The following is a 16,635-nucleotide window of genomic DNA, read 5'->3' as shown; positions in this document are numbered from 1 at the left end:
TAAAAAATATTTTTATTAACCTGCTTTTAAATCAGTTTGAGGAGGTGGAATTATGTATGCAAGGGAGTTCATATGGTGGACTAAATTAGCAGAGGGAGGGAGAGAACCTCACCTTGAATCTGGGTTTACCACAAAAGGAATCAAACAAAGGGTTGTTTTAAAAAAATGTTTGTCTTGTCTTGTCTGTTAGTTCAGTAAAGGGACACTCCATTCAAAGAAAAGTACAAGAACAGGCACTCCGTCTGATACTAGAGGGTGTGCGCTCGCTCCCTGTGGTGAAAACTGTAATTGCAGGCAATTACTTTAGCTGTCGGGTTCACTTACCCTTGAACAATTGTTAAAGCAGAGTGAGAGAGGAAGCCCAGGGCGTTTCTCAACGCATTTTCTCTTCAAATCAGCACTCTAATAAGACAAGGAGAACCTCCTAATCATCTGTAAAGCTATAGATGATTCCAGTAAGCATGAACCATCTTGCATATCATGTTATGGGTATACACAAGGCAAAATGAGACAGCATCTTGGTCCAGATGAACAATGTTGTGACTTGAGATAATGACAGGACTATTACTCTTGATAGGCTTAAACGTATTACTAAATTGCAATCTTTAAGTTTGGATAAATAAATTGCAATCTTTAAGTTTGGATTCCAATATTGTGGTCTATGTCTTCAGTACAGAATCTACCAAAGGTACCACTTGGACTTTTTTATGATATACTGGACTTAATTTTATTGGGACTTTATCGTTGGGTCTGATCTGGCTTTAGACAGTACCCATATATAGATATTCTCCATACATCGTTTTACCTACCATTAGCACATAGATATATGTGCACATCTTTCCAATAAAGAATTGTTTATTTTTGAAAAGACGTCTTTTTTCATACATTACTTCCACCTAATCCATCAGGAAGCAGGATTGAGGACGTCCTGAAAGAGTCCTCCTGCGCTATTCAGGAGAGCCTTATGATTATATTTGGCTCCATGTTTGTGAGTATTCACTCTTGATTCTTTATAATTTTATTTTCTCTTACAATATTACTCTATGTGATATATTTTCTCTACAAATCCGCCTAAAGTGTTCCACCGATTGTATGTATTTGGATTCCAATATTGTTGAATGGCAGTGGCTGAGTGACAGGCAACAGAAGGTTGTAGTCAGTGGAGTATATTCGAAGCTTGGGCTTGTCTCAGGGATCTGGACTTGGACCCATTCTCTTTAATATTTTTATTAGTGATATTGCTGAAGGTCTTGATGGTAAGGTATGTCTTTTTGCTGATGATACTAAGATATGTAACATGGTTAATGTTCCAGGAGGGATAAGCCAAATGGCTAATGATTTAGGTAAACTAGAAAAATGGTCAGAGTTGTGGCAACTGACATTTAATGTGGATAAGTGCAAGATAATGCATCTTGGACGTAAAAACCCAAGGGCAGAGTACAGAATATTTGATAGAGTCCTAACCTCAACATCTGAGGAAAGGGATTTAGGGGTGATTATTTCTGATGACTTAAAGGTATGCAGACAATGTAACAGAGCAGCAGGAAATGCTAGCAGAATGCTTGGTTGTATAGGCAGAGGTATTAGCAGTAGAAAGAGGGAAGTGCTCATGCCATTGTACAGAACACTGGTGAGACCTCACTTGGAGTATTGTACGCAGTACTGGAGACTGTATCTTCAAAAGGATATTGATACTTTAGAGAGAGTACAGAGAAGGGCTACTAAACTGGTTCATGGATTGCAGGATAAAACTTACAAGGAAAGGTTAAAAGATCTTAACATGTATAGCTTGGAGGAAAGACGAGACAGGGGGGATACGATAGAAACATCTAAATACATAAAGGGAATCAACACAGTAAAGGAGGAGACCATATTTAAAAGAAGAAAAACTACCACAACAAGAGGACATAGTTTTAAATTAGAGGGGCAAAGGTTTAAAAATAATATCAGGAAGTATTACTTTACAGAGAGGGTAGTGGATGCATGGAATAGCCTTCCAGCAGAAGTGGTAGAGGTTAACACAGTAAAGGAGTTTAAGCATGCGTGGGATAGGCACAAGGCTATCCTAACTAAAAGATAAGGCCAGAGACTAATGAAAGTATTTAGAAAATTGGGCAGACTAGATGGGCAGAATGTTTCTTATCTGCCGTCACATTCTATGTTACTCCAAGTATTGCAAGCTAAATTCTTTTTTAGGTAAAATGAGCTGTAGTGACAGGTTCTGTCGAACTTGTTTTTCTACAAAAATCATTTAAAGGACCACTTAATGAAGTGGTCTGGGTGCCAGGTCCCTCTGGGTTTAACCCTGCCTGCTGTAAACATAGCAGTTTCAGAGAAACTGCTATGTTTACTTTAGGGTTAATCCAGCCTCTAGTGGCTGTCTCACTGATAGCCGCTAGAGGCGCTTCTGCGCTTCTCACTGTGATTTTCACAGTGAGGAGACGCCAGCGTCCATAGGAAAGCATTGAGAATGCTTTCCTATGAGACTGGCTGAATGCGCGCGCGCGCCGATGACGGGGAAAGGAGGAGGAGAGTCCCCAGCGCCAAGGGAGCCCTGCGCTGGAGAAAGGTAAGTGTTTAACCCCTTCCTCTCCATACACCTGGCGGGAGTGGAACCCTGAGGGTGGGGGCACCCTCAGGGCACTATAGTGCCAGGAAAACGAGTATGTTTTCCTGGCACTATAGTGGTCCTTTAACTACTGTCAACAGACTCACGCAAATCTTTAGAAACATATATTAGGTTGGTTAAAACTAGATAATGCAAAATAGATTAGTTATTAATTCATCATGCACAAAAATAAGTCCTGCCCTCAGACTCCCACTGGTCCTGGACGGCAGCAATGACCATAGCACACATCAGCCATACATACAATAAAAAACATATAAAAATGACTTGCGCACTATTCCATATCCCTATGCATAGGGATTTGGAATAGCGCGCAAGTAACTTTTTTGTTTGGTATTAATTTATCTACAATTATCTGTGAATGCATGGACTTCCTCAGGGTAACAACAATCCGTCTGTTATTCAGAGTTATGAATACAGACGGATTATTGTGCCCCTGAGGACGTTATGAATACAGATGGATTATTGTGCCCCTGAGGAAGTCCATGCATACGGAAGAAACGCGTAGGGCTTAAACTGAATTATATTATTCTTTCATTTGTTTTTTTTTTTATTTATTTTAAATATTTATTTACATCACCGTTTTTAATTTGTATGCTGCTGCTCCCGACCTTCTGAGGATCCTGCCCTGAAGGAGGACCCAGTGGTTATGGTGTTATGCCTATTCTTTTAACCAACTTGTAAGTAGATTCAATAAATTGTTCATTTTGGTTATAAGAAGATCTTATATCTATAAACTCTGTGTGTCCATTCTTCTCTCACCCTATGTATGCTTTGGATATGGAGTAAAAGAAAAGAGAAGAAAACCATATATCATTAAATTTTCTGTGAGTGAAACATTGAATAGCCTTTAAGCTCCCCCCTGACCTTATTACACTATTTTAGTTTTTTCTTGTTGTAGATATCCTTGTGTGTATAGAATCTGAAGCAGCCTGTTGTGCAATTGACATTCACCTAAGAGTGAATGAGACCTAAATGTTTTAAGTAAACACACTGCTTAAAATTACAGTTTTTTTTCATAAACTCTGCCCTGGCTGAGATTATCAATGACGACAGTCTCAGCCAATCTAATGTTTCTCCATGTACAGAAGTATTGGGGAACTAGACTACCATGCACATTAAACAATAGAGATAAGAGATACTCTCTCCCTATCATATAATGACTCTGTGCACATTAAACAATAGCAGTAACAATCATCTCCTTCTAAACATGCATTATTTCAATTTAATATTCATTTTTTTTCTTCTACAAACAATTTCCAGTAAATGTTTAAAGCAAATTGCTTTAAACAGAAGAAAAAAAAACCCTTAACCCCTTAAGGACCAAACTTCTGGAATAAAAGGGAATCATGACATGTCACACATGTCATGTGTCCTTAAGGGGTTAAACAAAGCTTTACGCAAACCTTTTCTCTGAATGTTTGCACATAAAATACAGGAAAAATACGGGAAGATTAGTACGTAGAAATGCCTAATTTGTTTAGTCAGCATTACAGCATTCCTTTTTATGTCTGGATTTTGAAAAAAAAATACTGGCACACAGACATTTCTAAAAAAAAAAAAAAAATCCAAGTAAATGGTTGTTGTGCTTTGTGTTTAACTGTGAGGTCTTAAGGTTACAATCATTGTTGGACTACAGGGATCATCTTGAAGCATAAATAGAAGTTCCTCCCTTTTCTCTTCACCAGAATAACTCGGCTGCCAGCAAACCCAGGTGCTCCGTAGACTAACAGAAGACTACAGGACACAAGCTGTAAGTATCAATCAAGTTTCTTATGTCTGTGTGTGTACAGAATATGCCTACATCATGCAATGGTACCATACGACTTTGCTAGTTTGTGTTTTAGTTTGTATTAAACACAGTTTTGCTTTAATTTATTTTTACAATCAGATCTCCAGTTTATTATACTGCACATTATTTATGGACTGTAGTTTTCAATAAATGCAAGATTTTAGGAGTCACGACTGCAAAAAATATATAGTAATTAATTGTTTCACTTATATATTTGCACAATAATAATTTTGTGGAACATTGTTTTCCTAACTCATTTTCACGGGAGATGATGATGCTTGCCATTCTGTTAACCAAATGTTTTACTGAGAGTTGATAATGTTTGCTCTGTGCGATGTTGAATTTTGGCAAGCTTACTTCTGTGAGTGTAATGTAGTAAAAGAAAAATATTGAGTTGTGTGTTTACTTTTTTTTATGTGCAGAAAATGGACAACATGATTCTGGTCTCTAACGTCTGCAGTCTTTTTTTGATTGTATTATCCATCGTGGGTTATTCCAGCTGTCTTCCTCGAAGTGAAGAATCTATTTGTACAGCAGAGGAGCTTGCTAAGTATAGTATAGTTTTTACTGGGAAATGGAGTCAAGCTTCGTTCCCTAAACAATATCCCCTGTACAGGCCCCCTGCTCAGTGGTCACCACTGCTCGGTAAGTGATTAATGCACGCAGATGAAAATGCACAGAATATTTCAAGATGTATGTGTAACTAAAGTAAGCTAAGAGTTAATTGTGGAAATTGTTAAGTAACTGGTTCCGTTCCATTCCAATATGCAAGACCGCAAGAGGAAAATTCATAGAAGGGCTCCTAGCTACAGCAATTACCATTTCAATCCTGATTACCAGGCCAATCATGGTTTTTCCAAGTACTGTCTCTGGGAATCTATATTGAACTGTTTGAGTATTAGAGTGGGTGAGGGATGCACCAAAAGATTAACTGTGAGAAAGCTGGCAGGGTTACACAACCTGTGGTTGCTTGCAATAAACTAATGTGACCTTTATTTATTGGGAATTTATCTTTTTATATTAATAAGCATAGGTATTTAACGTAAGCCTAGAAGGGAGATTACATTGGTTTCCTGCTATTTGCTTTCAATTTTGTGCAGTTTTAAAACAAATAGATCAATAGCTATGATTGTAAGTTAGAATTAAACTGGCTATTTTGGATATATAAGAGTGTCTGCATTGCTTGTGAAGATTTCTTTTTTTTATTAAAACAAGGGTATAAGCAGTGACAATGCTTCCCTGAATACAGCATCTAAGAAAAAAAATATGACTGTTCATGTGCTTCTTTAACTGTGTAATGAATCCCATCATGGAAATATATAGAATGATAGGCAAAGTCATATTATGTTAATGTTTAATGAATCCCATCATGGAAATGTATAGAATGATAGACAAAGTAATATTATGTTAATGTTATTATTATGTTAAATAATCACCCATGTGTTTTGTAGCTCATCCAGCCTATTTTTTTTTATCATGTTCCACTAACAGTTTGTATGTGTTTTATTATGCAAACCTGTTGATAACAGATATTTTAAGTGATTTGACCCATACATAAGCAGGGTGTGTGTATGTACAGTACACTGTGGGATCAGTTGTTATAGTCTATATGTGCCATACACCAGTTAGATAAGATCTGCTCTAGCAGATGTAATCACTTTGTATGACCTACATGTAATTACTCTGGCAGTCCATCAAAACCAATGTGAAAGCATTGCTGTAAGAAGCTGCATCCACTATTAATGATAGTGTTTAAGTACTGCAAGCACCAGGACTTCTGACAGTGTCACTGGGGTGTCATTAGCCAGCCCACAGCTATAGGCAGAACCACCATGTGCTGTACAAATGCAAGTCCAGTAACCTTGTAGGAGCCAAATGGCAAGTCCAGTTTACTGGCAACTCCAGAAACAATGTTTTAGGGCCATCGTAGCTATACATTGGCAAGCTCAGAAATCATTTTGCAAGACCTTCTTCGTGCACCTTACATTGGGAGACCCGGGAATCAAGTGGCAAGAACGCTCACAAATCTAAGTTGCTACATTTGTAAGAATAGCCTGCAGTTAGTTACATTGTGTGTACATTGAGAATCAAAGGAAGTGTGTAGGAATACATACATGAACTATAATATATGAACTTGTGAATTACACATCTGAAACACAGAAATTGAGCATTCAACCATATGCAAATGTACGAAAAAAGCCGAGCAGTTTAGATTACACGGTTTGTGTTATTGTGGATGCAAACTAGTAAACAATGAAACATGCAATGCACTGTGGTTATGGACATGTATGTTGATGACCTCAGACTTTTTCCAGCTGTGAAAAACTATTTGGAATTCTGACACACAGCTGGAAACTTACAAATTCCATTCAACATTTTTCCTTGAACAACAATCTTTTTTTCTGCTTGGTAGTTAAGAGATTAAAGTGTTACTTCAAGAATCATAACCACTACATCCCTGTGTAGTGGTTATGATGTGAGGAGTACCCTGGTCCCATTTCCTGGTAATGAGGCAAACTGTTTTGCAACAGTTAGCCCTCTTTCCCGGGTCCCTGCAGGTCAAGTGACCTGCTTTCAGATTCTACAGAGCTACTGAAGCCGGATGCCGTTGTCATTTATTGGTTGAGAGCATTAGCTGATAATGCCAATGAATGTAACTCAGTGCATAGAAATATGCACAGAATTGACTTCCGCCTAATGACGCAGCCAGAGATGGAGTTGGAGTTACACCTCCAGCAACAAAGTTAAACTCAGTATGTGCAGCATTTCATAACAATATACTGAACATACAGACTCCAGGCACCATGACAAATTTGAATAACTGAAGTGGTCATAGTGCTTGGAGAAACCCTTTAAATATTCCCATTTAGCTACTTCCATACTTTAATTAGGTCATTGTTAAGTTTCACTTAATCCACCTGACAGCAGCAACTTGTTTTGCCCCTATCTTGCTTGAGATACAAAATGACAAACAAGTGTCTTAGCCTCATTTTATTTAATCTACTAAATTTAAACAGATCGCTTACTATGTATTTGAGTATTGGTTTTTGTATCATATGCCATGAATAATTCTATATTATATGTAATGTGGCTATTTCTACTAAGTACGCATATAGTTAAATTGACTACTTTGAACAAAATCTCAAGTTCATGAACAGAGGGACGGAAACTATTATCAAACTGTTCAGTTTGAGAAAGCACAGCCCGTTACTTTTTTGGTAATATTAATATATGTGCCAATGTATTCCTACGACAGGAGCGACTCACAGTTCAGACTACCACATGTGGAAAAAACATGAGCCGGCCAGTAATGGAGTGCGTGAATTTTCAGAAAAAGGTGAAGCCTGGTCACTGATGAAAGAAATAGAAGCAGCTGGTGAAAAAATTCAAAGTGTGCATGGCATCTTTTCAACGGGTTCCATTACCAGTGGGACAGGACAAGCATCAACCGAGTTAGAAGCACATTCAAGACACCCATTTGTAAGTACAGCAGCCCACTAGTGGTGGCATTGGCTGGGCTCCTTAAAATATGCGTGTGTTTTCTAACGCAGCACCTCTCTTCTTAGGTGTTTATATGCTAAATTGTATATGCCTATCCTTATTCCTTAGCTGCAGTATGATTGCTGACTAGTGAAGAAACCTATAGGAAATCTGGGGTCAGTAGAAAAAGCTGTAAAATGCATTTTTGCTCATACACACGTTTCCCCATCACTCAGCCCATGAGCTTCCCTTCACTGTTACATTGCCTGCAGGGATGACTCAACCCTTTAATGGTTGGACACTTTATTGGTGATGCAAGTTGTGTCCGTTACACACCACCATGCAGCTCTGTCCTCGTCTCAGAATTACCAAAGTTGGGTAGTATGTTGCCTGTGATGTGTAAAAATTATGCTCTCTTGTCCTATTGGGTGTTCTGCTAGACACATGGTGGAGCACTAGCAAAGCAGTTCTAGTACAAAGTAGAACTGGACAAACATTTTAGTCATGTTATTGCCAATTTTAACCTCTTTTTCAGGGTTCAATCAATTACCATTATTAGCTTGATTGCCTCTTAAAGGAACACTATAGCATTAAGAAATATGTATTCCTAACGCTATAGAGCCCTAGTCCCCGTTTAGGTGACAAGGGCCCCGTTCCACTGGTGACCTCTCCTCCTCCATCAACGTCAGCTTCCAAGTGGAGCCGAATGCGCATTAATCAATGCTTTCCTATGGGGATCTTTTTTGACACTGGACTCCGTGAGGACGTCCCAGCTTCATTAAGTGTGATTTACTCCATGTAAATCGCGGAAGCGGCCTTCTCTGAAACTGCTATGTTTTCAGCTGCAGGGTTAAAACCTGAGGGACCTGGCACCCAGACCACTTCATTGAGCTGAAATGGTCTGGGTGCCTATAGTGGTTCTTTACTGTAATTGAAATATTTAAAATTATATTTAATTTTTAGTCATTAATGTGCACTCATTTTTCTCAAAGCTTAGTGCTGATTTGGACTCTCGGGATGCACCTGAGATGCCTACAGTAATTTGCTGGATTTCTGTTAATTTTACAGAAACACACAGAATACTATTACAGTGCATCACATCACAGCACACTGATTATTCTGTGCCTAAGGGGTCCTTTTACTGCAAAGAGAGTTGCAAGGAGTTCAGAACTGACTTGCAAATTAAGGTCAACAAAATCATCTTTGCTGCACAGAAGATATTCTCCCCTAATTCAGATATGTAAATGTTTTGTAATTTTACTTTATTGAAGTATTTGCTCATAGGACAAGACATGTGAACAATGTCAGCAATGTTATGTGACAAGATATGCAGTAGTAGCATAAATGTTAACTCATTCTTGAATAAAGTATAGAATCAAAGTGAATTGTGAGTACAATCTTAAGCAAAATAATAAGCATTAATTGTACTTCTCATAATATCATATCATACTGCGAAGATAAGTAAGGAATATCACTAGGTGCTAAGCACTAACGAAAAAGCTGAACATTTACATATTATGAATAGAGAGGCTAATATAGGCAAGAGCAATGTCTTTGGCAAAAACAGAGGTAGGAACTCAGCAAATGCCAACCAGGCAGGGTTCTCTACCGTGGTGAGATAGTCATCATATTGCACAGCAGGTCACCATCCAGTCCCAGTCTCTTAGAATCCAGCACACTATTCTCACAGTTTCAGTTGTATTTGGTGACCAGTGCAGGATCTCTGGGATTTCCCCCAAAGTGCAGCCACCGGTACTGATTGAGGGCCTCCTCAGGATGTGAACTGTGCAGAGGGAAATGATCCCATTTGGACTGCGGCCTAGTGGTGATGAAGCAGGTAACTGGTGCCCCAGTATAGGCGCTTATTTAGGTCTCTTCTGCCATGTCATGTCAGGACTATTCAGAACAGGCAATGATTGGTAGTGTGTTCGTGAAGATAAAGGCTGGATCGGCTTAGGCCCCTTCGCTCGCTGGCTTAGTGTGGCCTAAAACTGTGACCACAGTCTATCAAAGGCCTGTGTACGTTTCTCTTCATGAGTGGTCCAAATCACAGGAGCATGTGGAGGTGTAGATTTCTGAGCAGCATATTTTAAGAAGTAGGCCTCAGACGATCAACTTTTCATGGTTTCAAAAACACTCGGAGAACAGGAAATCCCCCACAGGTTCAAAGGGGGCGCAGGGCAGGGCCCAAAGAAAGCCTGGATGAACTCTGGGCTGAGACAATCTACCCATTAATGTGGCTTTGTTATCCTATACATTTAGAGCAGGGTTACATTTGATCCAAAAGAAACTGTTTGAAAATGTTGAAATTTCCCCAAGGAGCACCAGCTACAAACTTCTGTCTTAGATGGCAGTCAGCATCCCCCCTCTCCCCCACCCACAGTTCAGATATTTTAGTTTGCAAGTTAGTTAAAAGCTTATTCTGCAGTGAATACATGTGTTATTATAATATTTACAGAGGCTCATATAAGAAAACATGTCTAACATTGTACTTCTCCTAATGAACCAAAAAACTAAATTGCAGTACATGTATCATAAAGGGGACACTAAGCACCAGAACCACTACAGCTTAATGTAATGGCTCGGGGGCAAAGAGACTGTCCCTGCAGCTTTAGCAGTGACAAAGTTCCTTTTCTAAGTAAAGACATTGTTTGCATTTCTGCTGGATGACACCTCTAGTGTTTGTACCTCGGACAGCCACTATAGAGGGTCCTGGTTTCGGTCATGCTTCTCTGTATGGAAATGCCAAACGCTTACCATAGAGATGTAATTAGTCAGTGCATCTCGATGGGGAGGTGCTGCATGGCGCAGTGCAGCAATTGCCACACATGTGCTATGCGGAAGCATTACGGTTCCTGGAATCATCAGTAATGATGATCTCCCCCCCAGAGGAGGAGCACCAACTGCACCAAGATTGGAAGAAAGGTAAGTGAGGGCCCAATTATCAAAATAGCTAGTGTAACACTCCTAACATTAATGTGTTTCTATAAACATTTATTTTCCCTTTTGAAAGATTGCATTAACAGATTTCAACTGACCTTCAGCTGTAATTTCCCTCCTAAATTAGGTGTCCTTCATGGTCCGAATTGTGCCAAGCCCTGATTGGTTTGTGGGAGTTGATAGCTTAAACCTCTGCAATGGAAATCAATGGAAACAAAGTGTGACATTAGACCTTCATCCGTACGATGCCGGAACAGATAGTGGATTCACATTTTCATCCCCCAATTTTGCTACAATCCCACAGGGCACTGTTACAGAGGTGTGTTGTATTTAAATATCACAAAAATGCCTAGACCAGCCAACTTTGACACATCAGACCATTCCGGACTACATTTCTCTTGATTTGCATCTAGCCTCTAGACTGACAAAACACCATGAACAATGTTGTTCAATCTCACCTAAAGTGCAAAAATTAGCCATAACAGCCTGACATTGTATCTTTAGGTGACAGCATATTTATATTTCAATATCACTGAGAGTAAGCAATATTGGATATTATTAATAATTTTATACCATTGTATAGATATATAGTAAAGATCTTTAGAAGCATGTTATCCCTTTTGTCATGTTATGTAATTTGTGATATAAACAGTCTGACTTACATAAGTGATTACAATCCTTGTTTCACAAGTACAAATATACCAAGCCATTAGTGTAGGTGGTAATTAGTTGTGGTTTATCTTTTCTACTTATAATTACAGCAATCCATCTTTATGGATAAAATGTTTGAGCATGATTAATAATCAATAAACAAGAGTCTATTAATAAAGAGTTCACATTTTGTAGCTCAGAATGCAATATGAATAAAGATCGGATTGTTACAATTCTAGATTTCTGCATTTAACGGAATTACATAATTTAACATATCAAACAGGTGTCCACTTGGACAATATACTTTTCATTATTAACAAGTCGATTTAAAATGTGCATATTGATTAACCAAACTATGCATACATTGTTATCTTTCTTTTTGATTCATTCACAGATTACAGCTTCTTCTCCAAGTCATCCTGCAAATTCATTTTTCTATCCCAGGCTTAAGAATTTACCACCCATTGCAAAAGTGACATTTACTAAAATAAAGGGCAGGATTGTGTCCTTCCTGGACATACAATCTAATGTGACCGGAACAGGAAACGAGATAGAAGAGAATGCCTCAGGTAAATAATGGTATATTTTATCTGCCTAGGTGCAACTTCAGGCTTAGACATTAAAATAATGGTAAAAAGTGCACCGAGAATGCATGGGAATGGTGTTCCCTTACTATATTTGAAACACTTTTTTGTTTAAAGTGACACTGTAGGTACTGTAAGTCTTCATCTCATTGAAGTGGTTGTATTGTCTGGAGTCCCCTGTCGCTGTCCTTCCATTCAACATTTAACCATTTTTAATGTTTCAATGCTAAGTGAGAGTCCCCAGCAGCCCATGCTCCCAGTCCTCCTTGGGCTAATGACGAACTATTAGCCTGCGGGCAATGGAGTAATCTGATTGACTGACCGTGTCAGCTGACGAATTTCAGCTTATCACAGCAGCCACTGCTGGGACTAATTTGTATTGCTAGAAGAAAGTGTGTAATCACTGCCGTGGTCATACCTTTGGTGGTTCTACCAGTAAACAGGGACAGTGCAAGCGTACTCTGGCTACTATAACCAATTATTATTAATATATTTATATAGCGCCATCAAATTCTGCAGCGATTTACAGTGGGTGGACGAACAGACATGTAGTTGTAACCAGACAAGTTGGACACACAGGAACAGAGGGGTTAAGGGGCCCTGCTCAATGAGCTTACATGCTAGAGGGAGTGGGGTAAAATGACACAAACGGTAAGGATAGTATAGACTAGTGACAGTTGCAGAAGAGGAATCAGTCAGGAGCTATTAACAGTTTAATTGATACGCTTTTATGAAAAAGTGGGTTTTCTAATGATTTTTTGAAGGAGTGGAGGCTGGGTGAGATGAATTCAATGAATTCAATTCCATGAGATGAAATGGTTATATTGCCTACAGTGTACCTTTCATTTCTGGTGCTGACAAAGTGGCAGGCACCAAGTCCAGGGTTTGATTTTGAAGATAAACATGAGTAGGATAAGGAAAAGAAATACTAAGATAAGAGATATACAAATGGGAAGATGGGAGAGAGTGACACAAGAAAGTGAATGATACACAAGTCAAAAGGGTGGCTGGGGAAAAGAGATACAATTGGAGATTGGAGAAAATAAAATAAATGGTGGAGAAATACATAAGTATAGGAGATGTGGGACCGAGACACAAATGGTAATGGATATGAGAGAGCGAGACAACTGGGGGGGGGGGGGGGGGGGAGGGGGGGGATGGAGGAAAGGAAACAGGTTCAAAGATCCAAGTGGGGGATAATTTGAAATACAAGTTGTCAGAGGAGGAACACATGGGAATGAAGTCAGGTTGTTCAAGTTAATGGAAAACAAAAGCAATGATATTTATCACACTTACATACACCCGTGCAATCACACACTGTTCAAACAAATACATCCATTCTTTACACACTGACACCTTTGCTTAAAGCCCTGAGCTGTGCACAGTTTACTAGGTATGCTTATCAGTTTCACTGAAATAGTAATGACTAGCACAGGGTGCCAGACACCAGCTACTCATTAACCCCAGGTGCAACTCACAAATTAAATGTAATAATGCAAACACAGGAATTTCAAAGGAGGTCTATTTGTACATGACATTTTTTTATGTATTATATCCCTTTAAGAAGGCCAAGATGTAGATACGTTTCTACAATTATTTATTAGGACTTGAAGGGATACATTTTTTTTAACAGTGGCAAACTGTTTCCATACTGCAAAACCAGTAACATCTCACCTTCTCATATCCGAAATCTTTGGTCACTGAAAAAGAATTTAAGGGGATTTGTGCCACTTAATAACATGAAAAAAACTAAAACAATATAAACATGTAATTAGGACTCATTATTATATTCCACCACAGGGCAAAACATACAATGTGTATGGGTTTTCTATTTTAATTTGTTAAGACTGGGCTCTCCACTTGTGAACACACATCGTTCAAGTAAGGAACTCTACAAATATGTAACGGGGTTTTGGGGATGCCCCCTAGTGTCTTTGGGGTCCTTAAACCTAGTTAATTCACTATGCCTGACAGGCGGATCCTGAGCCTCCGCTATCTGGGAGCTTTGGTACATGTCTGCGGCAGCGCCTCCACCCAGTGGAACATCCGGGGTAGGGATGTGGGGTCCCACTGGGAACATACTTGGTGCAATAAGACTGACACAGCCTAACTGGAACTAACTTTATATGGTAAATAGCAATTGAACCGACACACATAGGAAAATACAATGGCGTAACAGATAACAATGCAAATGTGGATTTTCCCCACTCACCCACCAGCACACCTGTGTCCCACCCCCTGATCTTCGCCCTAGCGGCCGTTGGTGCACATAGGAGAGTTGGGGCCCTAATAAGTCCTGCTCCACAGAGTCACTGACACAGCCTCAGATGTGTAATGTCTGTACGGGACCTCAGAGTCTTTACTGTGAGTGAGAAGACAGGTGCCCTGTGGTGATACAGGGAGAGGTTTGGCTTACCCTCACAACACAATTAACCAGGTAGTCAGTAGCAGTCTCCTCTCACTGGATTCACCAAACGTCTGGGCTCAATACTTGTCTTTGCCAGCAGGTCCCTCTCTCATCTGGTGTGATCTTGGGTGAAACAAGTTCTCTCTGCCAGGTTCCATCTCTTTTTACAGTCTCTCACATGTCCTCCATTTCAGCTCAGCATGTCATCCTTCTAGAATCCTTTTAGGCCCTCCTTCCCCAGAGCTGTGCAGGAAAACCTCTCAGGAACTGATGATGCCACACTCCTCCCACTGATTTCAGCAAGTCATGTGATCAATGCTCTATGTTTTATTAACAACATACTGGGGCCATGTGCCATCTACTGGGCATTTCAGATAATGCAGTCTGTGTAACTTCACAGGGTTACAAATAAATAAAGCGGTTCAGCTTGCAGAAGTACTGTGTGTGGCTGTAGTTTTTCAAGTTTATAAAAATGCAGATTTCAACTGGGGCAGAAACACCTCCCCGGTTGTCAAACAGCCAGAGAGGCTTTCTTCCGCTTCTGTTAGCTCCAAAGGTGCGCTAGATTAGAGCATCCCCTGCCTTGCCCCTTCTCAATGAGCGGTACTACAGCTCAGTGAGAAGCATTGGAAAGCAACAATCATTGGTGAAATTCCTGGCACAGATTAAAAGTTTATTCCAGGGGATGAGGGGAAGGCTTAGAAAGGCATTAGGTGTGTAGCTTTTACTTTGTGTTTTTTCCTATACACCCAAAGTGAAGGAGATTCACTTGAACAGAAAAGGCACGCTGTGCATGTACATGCCACACAGTTACTTAGACGGCTCATCATCATACAATTACTTGGATGGATCAATGGACATTGTAGACTTCTTCATATAAGACAAAATGAAACAAATCAGTGAAAAGGCAGATATATAAAAGGAGAATTTGAAGGAACAACATTCTAGCACCATAAAGACCACTATAAACTGTAGTTTTATGGTGTTTGCAGTGTCCGTTTAATGAGCTTGTAATTTTGTCCTTGCTTCGTTATTATATACATTTGCAAATTTAGTTTTTAATTAACTGTTTAGTGAGCAATCGTAATATTTGTGTTTTAAAATAAAAATTGTTCACTTCAATGTAATAACAATGAGTAAAATGTAAACGTTGAACTTACTAAAGGACATTGCTTCTGTGTCTACCAACTAGCCCCAGGCTATTTCAAATAAAATACTACAAAGGTTGAACTTCAACATGGGCTTGATACCACATTTCTTTAGTTCATGGAATAGTCTTCTAATTGTACGCTTGCCTTTTGTTCTATTTTAGAAACACCGCTGGATTGTGAGGTCTCTGTGTGGTCCCACTGGGGCCTATGTAAAGGCAGTTGTGGGAGCACTGGATTTAAAAACAGAACAAGATACATCCGAATGAAAGCTGCAAATAATGGAACTGCTTGTCCAAAACTTGATGAACAAAAGGAATGTGAACCCGAAAACTGTGTATAGTTTGAATTTAACACTAGAACATAACTTATTTTTAAAAGTAGGATGAGTTTATTAGTTAAAAATAAAAGTACATTTAACGCAATATACCATGTGATACTGGTATTGCCTTTGACAAAGCTTCATGTGATAATAATCCCTTCTGGATTGCCTAACAATTTGATCAGCTTTGTCTTCCGATTTCATAAAATCATATGTAGCACCCTCTTGTGGCAGCATCTGGAACATTTTCAACAAGACAATTATCATACAAAAGTATATTACGTGTACAAATGTAAATTTATATGAGCTCAAAATACAGCCATCATGTCAATATTAAAGAACCATTTTAATTTATTCAGTTTTCAATATTATATTCAAAAGTAATGACAAACAAGCCAATGGGACCTGATGGAATACTCCCAAAGCTATTAAAAGAGCTTAGTGGTGTACTAGCAAATCCATTAACAGATTTATTTAACCAATCATTGTTAACAGGCGTAGTCCCAGAAGATTGTAAGTTAGCAAATGTTGTGCCTATTCGCAAGAAAGGTAGTAGGGAGGAGTCGGGCAACTATAAGCCAGTAAGCCTTACTTCAGTCGTGGGGAAACCATGTTAAAGGATAGGATAGTTGAACATGTAAAATCACATGGATTTCAAGATCAGAGACAACATGGGTTTACTTCA

The 16,635-nt window shown here is 39.1% G+C and overlaps 1 protein-coding gene across 1 annotated transcript; it reads left to right on the top strand.

Annotated features, from left to right (window-relative positions):
- The first annotated feature begins 4,279 nt into the window (after positions 1–4,279).
- Positions 4,280–16,304, top strand: SPON2 (spondin 2). The gene is made up of 6 exons (XM_063459835.1): positions 4,280–4,379; positions 4,841–5,063; positions 7,675–7,898; positions 10,966–11,157; positions 11,884–12,058; positions 15,793–16,304. The coding sequence occupies exons 2-6, from the start codon at positions 4,844–4,846 to the stop codon at positions 15,969–15,971; spliced, it is 990 nt and encodes a 329-aa protein (XP_063315905.1). The 5' UTR covers positions 4,280–4,379; positions 4,841–4,843; the 3' UTR covers positions 15,972–16,304.
- Positions 16,305–16,635: the final 331 nt, after the last annotated feature.

This window comes from Pelobates fuscus, chromosome 6 (genome assembly GCF_036172605.1).
Source record: "Pelobates fuscus isolate aPelFus1 chromosome 6, aPelFus1.pri, whole genome shotgun sequence".
NCBI lineage: Eukaryota > Metazoa > Chordata > Amphibia > Anura > Pelobatidae > Pelobates > Pelobates fuscus.
This window is presented reverse-complemented; position numbering and strand designations above follow the sequence as displayed.

Coding starts and splice junctions, on each gene's coding strand:
- SPON2 (XM_063459835.1), top strand. CDS start 4,844: ATGGACAACATGATTCTGGTCTCTAACGTCTGCAGTCTTTTTTTGATT. Junction 5,064..7,674: donor TCAGTGGTCACCACTGCTCG/GTAAGTGATTAA, acceptor TTCCTACGACAG/GAGCGACTCACAGTTCAGAC. Junction 12,059..15,792: donor GATAGAAGAGAATGCCTCAG/GTAAATAATGGT, acceptor GTTCTATTTTAG/AAACACCGCTGGATTGTGAG.